This window comes from Poecile atricapillus, chromosome 3 (genome assembly GCF_030490865.1).
Source record: "Poecile atricapillus isolate bPoeAtr1 chromosome 3, bPoeAtr1.hap1, whole genome shotgun sequence".
Classification (NCBI taxonomy): Eukaryota; Metazoa; Chordata; class Aves; order Passeriformes; family Paridae; genus Poecile; species Poecile atricapillus.
The window spans coordinates 52,687,075-52,698,595 of NC_081251.1; the positions used below are offsets into that span (position 1 = coordinate 52,687,075).

General features: G+C 36.1%; 1 protein-coding gene across 1 annotated transcript in view; it reads left to right on the forward strand.

The window, feature by feature from the left end:
- Nucleotides 1-10,554, forward strand: part of RNF217 (ring finger protein 217) — a 64,725-nt gene extending 54,171 nt beyond the window's left edge. The window contains exon 6 of the mRNA XM_058835266.1: nt 1,118-10,554. Coding sequence (XP_058691249.1) covers nt 1,118-1,191 — 74 coding nt within the window. The 3' untranslated portion in view covers nt 1,192-10,554. The remainder of the gene's footprint in view (nt 1-1,117) is intronic.
- The last annotated feature ends 967 nt before the right edge of the window (nt 10,555-11,521 follow it).

Sequence of the window (11,521 nt, forward strand, 5' to 3'; positions counted from 1 at the left end):
ATAGCATTTTTATGCCAAAATTTAAAAAGTAAAGACTTCTTAATGCCAGTAAATCTTATTTTGGTCTGCAATCTGGTATAATCTATGGTGGGGAAAAACACCCACATTTTTGATATACTAAAAATTTAGAGGGTTTTGCAGTAATATAGTAACAATATTTGCAATAATAATCAGAATGCCATTGAAGTCTTATCCTAGGCTTGGCTAAATAAGATAAAATCAAGGCCAGCAGAGTGGGCAGTTCCAAAAACATTGATTATTTATAGAAAAGTTTTGGTTTTGAGGTAATTGGAGGAATATTTGCTGCCAACCACTATTAATCTCAGTTACATGACTGAAAACCATACTGCACCTTTTACAAGGCTGTTGAGCAAAGCAAGAACCCTGTGATTGTACTAGTCTTTTGTTCTATGTTGTTACTGTAGTGGTATCTGAAAAGAAAATCTTTAGCCATTTCAGTCAGCTGGTGGAAAGAAAAAGGGGAAGATACTCATTTGGGTTTGAGAGAGTACAAACTATTTGACAAATTATTTTTCACCTGAATGACAGTGATGTATTTATTTATTTTTTGTTTTTACAGCTTTCTTAAATGACTTTTAAGAATAAATAGTTCCCTGTCCAGGCAAGAATAAACACTTGATATTAGTCAAGTTAAGCATTTTGTATTCCCAGTAGACAAGGGCGTTCATAAAAATAAATAAAAAATTAAACTAAAACATGCTGTCTCTATTGCATGTGAATCTAATTTAAAACTACTTTAGTTACATCAGCTTTGAATTTAGATCTAAGAATTTCCAGAGTGCTTTTAAAAGTTTTATGTTTGTTCCTCATACCAAACAGCATGGTTCAGATATTAATTTTTCAGAGATGAGTGTAGGGTTAGCAGGAATTTGTTGTAACAGAAGGAGGAAGTAAGGAGTAAGTAGTAAGTGGCTTAACTCATTATCAAAGACACTGTTGAAGGCTAGTGTTTTTTTCTGCTGGTCCAAATGCCTGCTCTAAATTCTCCTGAGACATGAAAAGCTCCATCTGAATGCACATATCTAAACAGCATAGCACATGCACAAAGGATTGTATTTAATTATGGTTTTTCTTTCATGTTTCCTTCTTTTGGCAGGTTTATTTGTGTTTCCTATCTATTGCCTTTGTAAAAAGCAGAGGAAAAGGTCACGGACAGGTATGCCCTGGTGAGGACGGACATTACTCGCCTGAACTGAGCTGGTCCTGCAAGGGCTATCCATGTTTTGTGCAACAGAGCAATACAGTGCTGGTTACAGCATCAAAGCCACCGCCCTGGAAGAAGAATGGGGGCTCTCCTGCCATCTTCCCTCAGCTGAAAACACTACTGCAGACCAGAAAGCCTCTTTGCTCTGGTGCACTCTCAACAAGATGGGGCCCCCTGACTGCTGCTTTTTAAATATTTTTGGTTTGGGTTTTTTTGGTTATTACTTTGGAAGGGTTTTTTTGAGTCTAAGTTTCTGAACCAGACAATCCAAGTCTGTATTGTAGCCACAACTCTACTACCGATCTGGCCTGTGAAGAAAGTGTTTAACTGCTAACATGTGCTCGTTTAATTTCAGTGTCGGCCTTTAAGGGGGAAATGCTTAGAGGTATTTGGACTCTTACTGTATACTGAGCATACTACTTTTGGTATTAAAAACTACTTCTGTAAATAACTTCCATCACACAGCATTCTGTTCAGCATACCAAAACCCCATCACATGCCAGAGCACGACAGCTGGTTATCTTCTGAGTCCTCCTGCTAGTGGAGTGCACATTGCCACCGCCAAACTGCAGTGCCTCAGAGGGAAATACACTTAGTACTGAAGCGCCGTGATGCTTAAGAATATGGTGATTAGTGTCACTTCAGTAATTTATTCATGACAGTCTATTAATATTAAGGGTGGGGGTGTGACAAGATTTCTTACAACAGGACTTCATTTTTAAATTCTCACAGTACAGAAAAAATTTGAAGGGTTTAGATAACAAGATGTGTCAGTGGCCTAATCTGTCCTAAGATCCCTGAAGTGTGTTTGCAGAGAAGCTGGAAACCTGCTCTTTTATTCTAACTTGGAATAGGATACACATGTTACACACTACCTAGGTGAGAATTGACTTGATGACATTTTATAACCTAAATAGCACATTTTGTTTGTTCCCTTGAGTAGGCTACTACTACATAAGTCTTGGAGTATCCACTGATGTCTCATGAGGAAAATCTGTGAATCCAGGGTAAGGGAAGCGATCATAAATTCTTAGAAGACCACTTCATTCTTACTTTCTGTTTCCAGTGTTTCTCTTCCTGGTGCAGGACAGTTCTGAAGAGAATAGCTATGTTTTTTCTTCTTTTCTTCCACTGTTTGCTACCAAACCTCTTTCTCAGTGCATCATGACAAAAGCAATGTAATTCAGCATAAGGAATCAGTTACTGAGAATTTTTACACTTCTAATTTTAATCCAAATTTATCATACAAATATAACTTAAAAGAAAAAACTAGAATAAATTTGTTTAGACAGAACACTGAAACAATAAAGAAAGGAACTGAATAAGAAAAATACCTACTTCATACTGTAAAAATACAAGCTAATCTTAGAGGATTGGATTTGTACTGTGAAGATATTTCTTTTCAGTGTGTGTGTTTGAAGATACACACATATTTATATATATGTTTGTGTATATATGATGAAAGGGGAAGAAGGAAGATGGGAAATGTCCTTGAGAGTCTACTGACTTCAAAATTTAGGTTTGCAAATAAGGTATCGTTTAAGGGGATGTACTTTGTACCACTTTCTTTGAAAATTGTTGTGAAATCTGAATCCAGTTGTAATTTTTAAGCAAATAGTGTTCTGCCCCACCAACTTAATACTGTTATAAGATACTTTGACTTCAAAGCCTCAGTGAAAGAAGCTGATGACTTTTGTTTACCTGGAAACACAAGTATCAGCTTACCATAGTTGGCTAGTATGCTTGTTTTCTGTCAGCTTCTGTTTTTGTTTTCTTGCAGTTTTTTCTTCAAGCACACCATACTAGTCAATAGCTAATAATTTCCATTTGAATTTAAGGGCATGCTGACCCTCTTATCCTAACAGTAGGAATAGTACTTTTCAAAGATATGCAAATTAAGAAGGGAAGCAATGAGATTTAGAAATAAAATTCAGAACCTATTGTCAATGCAAATTCGTCTGCTATTTAGACTTACTTTCTTCTGAGACATATCAGTTTTCTATTTGTGTTCTGTCTGAAGTTGTAAGCTGCCTTAAAATTGGTCTTAGTTTTGAGTGTGTTTTCTGAGGCTATACATATCAGTTGTCTTTGGCTTACTCAGGGATTTTTATTCCTCTCTTTAAATGTCAAATAATGAAGATATTTTTGTATTATTTAGAATAACCTTCAGACCTCAGAAAGCAAGATATATATAGATAGATTTGGGTTTGCAATGTAGTCTATAACTTGGTGTCAAACTATTCCACTTGAGAATATTTTAGTACTTGAGATTATCTGTAATTAACTCACAGTGGATTAATTTCCTTTCTTTTCCTGGTTCTGTATAAATGTGTGAGATATTCTTATGGTCTTTGTAGCTGTTTTCACTCTGTCATGTTTGCCATTTTCAGTTTTTAACTAGAGTTCAGTAAGATCTGAAAGATATTAGAATAAAGAACATAAAAGGGAAGATAATAGATCTGCACTTACTTTTATTCAGAAAGTATGTCCTTGTGGATGGAGGAAAGGAACAGACTCAGTTCCTACATTATCATTTCATCTAGGCCATTTTGATTTTATCAGAACAGATTAAATCAGAGGGAAATGGTTCTTCATTTTCTGTACAGAGCAGAAAGAGACATCTTTGACCTTGTAAAGATGAGTAAGACTGTGCTTTTTGAGGTAAAGTTGAGGTAAGTTGAGGTAAAAAAAAAAAAAGGAATTATAATAATTTTTGCTTTTCTATAGAACAGGGTAAACGTTCAAGAACCAGGCAGAATAAGGATATGGAAATATTTTTCCATCTGTATAAAAATATTCCCACATGAAAAGTACATAAATACAATTTTTATCGATATTATATAACACAGCCTACACTAAAGCATGAGAATTAGCTCTGTACAAAGTTTCATTTTGGTAAACATTAGCTTTTAAGCAACTCATCGCATCAAACCTTATATGCATCAAAGCCACATCATTTGTTTTAAAAGCATTAATTTATTCATTTAAAAAAACTGAATGAACATTATAAGGAAATTATGTAAGTGTATTAAGTTTTTGTTACTACTCTAAAAAAACCTTCAGGCTGTTCTACTCCATCTTCATTAGCAGAAAACTTCATCAGGCAGCTATATTAATCTGCTAAGGCAGATTTCGCACTACTGTATGCTGATCATCACTGGTCACTGTGTTCGCTTTCATGACAGTTAATATTAAGGATTATTTATCTTTGTGCAAAGCTGTTGCTCATCAGTACCTGTGTTCAGACTAGGAAATGCTTAAATCCATTCTACACCACCCTTCCGTTTCCAGCTTGCCTGGGGCTGCATTTGCCTGCGTGCAATCAGAGCTGTATGCAGTCAGAGCTGGGGCTCTGACACCCTGTGGTGTCGCGGTGTGTGTGTTCCATCCCACTCCTGCTGGGAGCGCTGGCTGCACACGCCATCCCACGGGGGTGAAAGGGCCGCTTTCCCTTTCTCCACTATGCGGAATTTACTTGTATTTCATTAATGGGCTCAAGTCCCAGGGCTGCTCAGCCATAGTAGCAGCAGGATCATTTTCTGTCCTGTGGCATCTCAGAGCATAGTAAGGTATATGTATAGAGCTTATCCAGGAGCTTGTGACTGCAAAGTAATTGTGCTTTTCCTTATGTCAGTGTATTAGTCAGTGAGAGTTATAGGTAGAGCAGGAATACAAGCAAGAGGCAGAAAACCAATTCCAAGTAGCTTTGTGCTGAGCTTACCCATCAGGCTTGGTTCTGTACAGAAGTCATTGACTCTGCAGTTCTCACCACCTCTATAATAAACAGCATATTCCTACCTGTTCACTGTCATTAAAGTACAGTGCACTTTGAGTGATCTGTTATCTTCCTTTGAGGCAGTACAAATGTGTAAGGGAAGATTTTGTGTTTGGTTTTGGTGCTCCTAATGCTGACTTTGTAACTCTTCCTGGTGTGTTAGGGGTTTTTGTAATTTACACCTATTTATTCATTATAAGAGTTTTACTTTATTAAAAATATTAATTTGTAGGGACTACTGCCAATTTTAACTAGAAGGCATTTTGGATCACCATCAGGTTTTTTTAGCCAAGAGGCTTTTTGCTCTTCCAAAGACTGTCACTGTTTGTGTGATGTGAAATGGTGTGTGGGTGAGGCAGTAATTCTCCCAGAGGATAAAAATTCACCAGTGATGGAATGGTTTCTTCATGCCAGTTAGATTTGAGAAACCATTTAATATTCAATGGCCAAATAGTTTGCCATGCAGATTCTTGGTTGGTTTGTTAGATTTTTTTAAATTTAGCTGTGTTATTTTGTTTCTTGAGCAAACCTTAGATCATAATTTTTGGTATGCTGATTGTGCAGGTTCAAGTTGTGGATAAGAACCACAGATTGCTGTTACTGTTATAATCTATATTAGATCTCTGCAGATGGAAAGAATCCTACATGAGGAAACTATTAGATAGTTTCTTACTTTCTCTTAATTTTTAAGCCTTATAGTTGCAGTGAGTCAGCTTCAGTCCTGTCATCAGTCACAGCCCCATTAAAAACCAGAGAAAACAATTTTTATGCCAGTGTAGAATTTGGTCACGAATACTTTCATAAAAACATCTGGAAGCATGTTGATAGCCGTGGAAAACCTGGTTCACTTCTTAAGAAGTGCAAAGTACTATGGAGCCACTTCTCTCATTAGCAGAATGATGCCAATGTTTTTAGTAAGCGCAGGAGAGGGAAGGAGTTGGGAAGAATTTCCAAACAACATTCTCATTAGAGCAGATTGTCAGGAGAGGGGATACTAGCTTTTAGTATAATAAAAAAACCTCAATCCTTTGAGTCACTAATAAAATTAGAAACAACACCCAAAGACAGTGTGAGATAACATTTCTTCAAATTCTGCTTCCTTTGATGTAACAATAGCACACTGTAAGAAGTGGAATTGCAGCTGTTCAATATTTTTAGGACTTAACACATAATAAACTTGAGGACACACAACATCTAAAAAGTTATGTTGCTGGTAGTTTATCTTTGGTAGTTTATCTTGCTACTGCTACATTAAAAAACAGCTGAGCCTTGATTTGATTGAAAGACAGTGTTTTGACTGGTGTTACAGCTTGAGCAGTGCTTAACACCCCAAAACATTTTTGTAAGAAAACTAACAAATGCAGTTGCTTGCAGACTGAAGCTTCCTCGCTGATCCTTCCTTACCTTTCTGTGCATAAGAGTTCAGGAACCATGTGTTCTGTGTGCAGTAAGGAACAGCTGCACATATTAGGCAGTTAATCACTGATGCTTCTCTTCTCTTGGCCTAATAGCGAAATACCATAAGGTAAGGAAATGAAAACTGATCTTAGAGTGCATGCTCCGATTTCGAAGTTAAAAATGTGTAATAAGTTTTAATTACTCCATAGCAAAAAATAGATTCATACATTTTGAAACATAATTCCAGCTGTTTGTTTATAAATCTGTCTGTATAACACAATAGTTATAATAGTGTTGCATTTATTAAAATATGCATATTGTGCAAAGGAAAACATTTTTTGGTGCTTATTTGGCTTATCAAAACATGAAAAATTAATCTGAAGTGTTTTGGATGGATAAAAGTCGGAAGAGAAGCTTATTGTGTAAAAAATATTTGTTTAGCATAAATGTGAGTTTTGCACACACCTTAAATACAGTTGCATGCCAACCCCATTCAGTGTTCACCTTGTTGAAAATTTGTCAGATTGAAAACAGTATTTTTGAAATCTTTAACTTACTGTCACAGAGCATGATGTTACTAACACAATGCCACATTTACCTCATTTTTAGAAGGAAATATATTTACCAAATCTAGAGAAGCTGTTCAGGTGTTTTAAACCTGTCCTGTAAAACTATGATGCTGTCAGAAAACATTTTCATGCCTTATGCAAGCTCTGGATGAGTGGACAGATTCAGTCTTTAGTCACGGACTATGTTTTTGCATAAAAAATGCACTCTGAAGAGTTCTTCATGTCAATTTGCATCCTGCTGCTTTGTGTCCAGAAATTGCAAGGACAGGGATAGATTTACATTTCACTGTTTTGCCATCTCATAATGTTTACTATGTTTCCATTCTTATACACTTTGTTTGTATGCTCTCCTCCTACTTCTAAATTTTGTAATTTGAAACTGACTTGTGTAAATGGCTGAAGATCAAATTGGACCTGTAAAATGTGATCTCGTAAGAAGTTGCTTTGTTAATGCTTTGCTGAGCTATAAGCAAAAGATTTCTTTTGTTGTATTTACATTACTAAAAGCAAGTTGCTGTAATCTATTTTTCTTCAGAGCTTTTAATTTTGCGTTTTTAAAAATGCAGTTTTTAAACAGCACTCATCTTTGTTACATAACTAACCATCTGAGTACAAAATAACATTTTTGGGTATTTGTGAATTCTTGTCACTATGGTAGAGATATAGAGCATACTGCTGAAAAGAGAGAAAAATATCTCTGAGGAGTGTGTCCAGGCTGAATTTAATTCCATAACAATTCAATGAGAAGTCCTCCCTTGCCCCCATCTCTTTTTTTTGTATCTTAGGGTAAAGGGTTCCCTTTAAAATAGGTTTAATTTGAATGGCAAGGCGTGAGGGTAGTAAGATAATAGATCATATCCTTTTTAGTGTTCAAGCCTCTGGCACAATTAGGATGCTGGCCAAACACTGTGGAATTATTAAGAAAGCAATTTCTAGTTCTGCATTTGGGCAACACACAGGCTAGATGCATGAGTGATAGGAATGTTTTGTAGTATCTTTATGGGATGACTTAAGAACTTATAAAAACTGGAGGAAGGCAATGCCCATTAAATCAACACTTGAATTCCAGTATTTAGTGTTTTGTATAATGAGGGATTTTAAATGTGTAAGTGCCTTATTGCGTGAAACAAATGAAAGATGTTCATACCCCTCAAGAAAGCAATATGGGAAATCCTGTTCTGTGGACTCATACAGTTATATTAAGCCAAAGTAGTGAGTATTGGTTTGCTCAGAAAGTTGACAAATGTTATATTAGGTAAGAAGTTAGCCTATCATAAAAGTAATCTGGCAAGCTTATTTTTATTCTGATGATGTCATTTCTGTGGGGTTTTTTTAACTTACTCTTTGCCCCCATCCCCTCCCCGACTCCCATCTTCCTTTAGATTTCTGCAGTAATGCATCTTAAATTGTTGTTAAAGTTCAGCTCCTCCAACATAAGAAGCCATGAGTTTTCAACCAGTGAAGGAAATGCAGCCTTTTGCAGAAGAGAATTCAGCCAAAGTTCAGTTAGAGGACAGCCTCTTGTGGCTGTACCTGCCAGCTCGGGGGCTCACTCATGCCTTGTTCTCACTAATTGTTGGAGGTGGTAGCGCCAAGGAATGTGGCATGTGGAGGTACACTCTAACTAGGCTGGGACTTAAAACAGGTTGAGAGCATTTCATTGTTGTCCAACTAAAACTAACATATCCTGTTAATAAAAGTTGGTAACTCCTCTGAGGTGGGTACCAGTGGGGACGGAACCATCACTTGAGATGGTGGTGCAGCTCTGGGATCTCTATCCAGCCCTTCGCTGCAGGGTGGGAGGTGTGATCTGGAAAAATATTACTTATTTTGCCATCTTCTGATAGCTTTAAAATGGGTGTTGAGGGCTTTATGTCTTCTTCCTTCCTTTTCCAAAAGACAGTGGAATTTTACCCTTTATGTCCCAGACTTACTAAAAGACCTGTTTGTTCATACTAGCATTGGTGCCACTATTGTCCATCTATTATTGAAGTCAGGAATAAGCTACTTTTCTAAAATGACCTTGAATTTCATGAGCTTATGGTAGCAATTACCTGTCAAAAAAAAAATTAAGTATAAAAGGTAATTGTCAGAAGGAAATTGAATTGATGGGGGGTAAGAAGAAAAATTATGCTTAGAAGGTCTATTTTTTATAGATTCATTGTCATAAGATAGTTCTATTAGGTTCAATTTCTTCCACTGAGAATTTATAAAGGAAAGGAGAAGATGAGTGTCCCTTTGAACCTTTTATTTTCCTGAAATTCTTGAGTTTTTCAGAACTGTAGGAGGGGATTTTTTCCACCATGGAGTTACTAATTGATAATATAGCTGTCACAGTGTTATTTTGAACACTACTGTGACTGTTTAGTCAGGATTACATATCTGAAGATTTTGGTGATAGGGAATTTGCTTTAAAGCCATACTGCAAAACAATTGTAAGTGAATTACCACATATCTTAATTACTTCTTTTTCAGCATTATCTCAAAATTTTAGGCATTAAAAATTTGATCCATCTATAATGCATTAAATAGAAGATTCATGTATCAAAATACTCCTTCAACTTTGAGTTACTGTTTATTTTTTACTAGTTATTTCCTTAAATGAATTGTTTCTCTCCTAGAACCAGCAGACACAACCAAAATGCTGATAAGATTTCCCCATTATCTTTGCCTTGCATTTAGCTGATACTATATTTTCTGTTGCATAGTATTGCAACAATGGTCTTCATGCTGTAATAACTTGATGAAAATATTCAGTAGTCTCGGGCAATATTTTACAAATAATTCATCTTCAAGTTGGTATTTTAAATACTAATAATCACTGTTGAGTGCTACCTATGTGGGTAGCATACCCAATGTTTTGTCAATGTTTTGTAGGGATTATTTCTTGCTACCCTCTTCAGAGTGCCTTTTCATTTAGGAGGTCTAGAAGATGGTTCATTAAAGTCTTCTGTTGAATCTACCATAGTATTGTCTGATCTTCAAACATGTCCTGATGAATGTATAACTAAAATCTTGTGCTTTAAAAAGCTGTAGTAGACACAGGTTGTATATGCACATGCATGGATACAAGGGAAGGTGTTCTGCCAATGTTTGTCCTGCTGGACAGGACCTTTCGAAAGTAAGTGAATTTTTTAACAGTTTTATTTTCAAAATGTTACCTCACTAGTATTCAGTAGTAGATATGTCTCTGTATTGCTTCACTTTGCTAAATACAATCACGGCTGTTTAATTTTTAAAAGACTGCGATGAATCTGGTGTTCGTATGAGACTGAATTTCGTAAGACAAAACTTACGGTACTTTGTTTCCTTTAAAGGCATTCCTTTCACTTACACTGACATCCCAGGCCCCTGTTAGAACAGACTGAAAACGTACTTCCCCATGATGAAATGGAAGAATGTACAGTTGCATTTGAGTGCACTCCACCCATCTTAGAATCAATATTCAGAAATGGGGGCGGGGGACAGCAGATTTGATTAATTGTGGGGAGACATACATTGTAGAATTTGTTCACTTGCGCACAAGGGGTTTTACAATGTCATCTAGTAATGTCTGCCTAATAAAGTTTTGAAAAAGAAAAATTAAATTGCCTGAATGTTTAACTCTTTCTTTAAGCAATTCTGTTTGTGAAGGACAGCTGACAATCTCCAAGGAGTCTTGCTTAAATTTGTAGTACTTTTTATGATATTTATATAATCTTAAAAAAAAAAAATCACATCAAATAATTTAAACTTAAGAATCTTTTGTGTTCTCAAACACTGTATTAGCCTCACTTTACTCTTTAGCTACTTTAACACTGAAAATGAAAGCAGAGGTTAAAAGCCAGTTTACTCTGGTGAATATTTTAATGTAAAATACTCCCTGTTGTATAGTGTCATCTCTGGCTACTGCTTTCACTTTTAAAAGCATCTTAATATGCAACACAGAATTTTACCTTCTCATGAAATGTTAAAATGTTAGCTTAAAATAACTAAACACAAAATGAGGAGAAAATTGCTGGAATCCAATTTTCCCATTCCCTTTCTATAACTACTTCCTAAAACTTTATCACTTTAAAAGGGTTTCAGAGAAAGCGGTCTGTAGCTGTAAACTTGAAATAGGTAGCTCGTTAATTGAAGCAGGTGCCTCTTTTCTCTGGAAAGGAACTGTGTTCAGTTTCCTTACTAGGTGAGCTGTCAGTATTGATGAAATGTGTTTCCTGCTGTGTTGGGGATTTTTAAAAATTATATCTAATTATGAAGTTGCACTTGTACATTTGTGAACAGGCACATAAGGTATCCCCATTACTTATACTTGGTTTCTGTAGGAAATAAAGCTGAAAAACAATTCTCTGCTGAGAAATATGCAGCAAAAATCTTGAGGTCTATGCTTGGTCCCTCTGGTGGAAGATAAACATTTCAGCCCTCTCCCCAGCCTCCTCCAAAACAGTCAAGATTTGCAGCAAAATGCCAAGGACATCATACCAGAGTTTCCTTATCTGTAGGAATTCTAGCGTGCATTGTGCAACGGAAGGATAGGCCCAAGGCCAAGGAAATCGATAGCCCTAGAGCTGA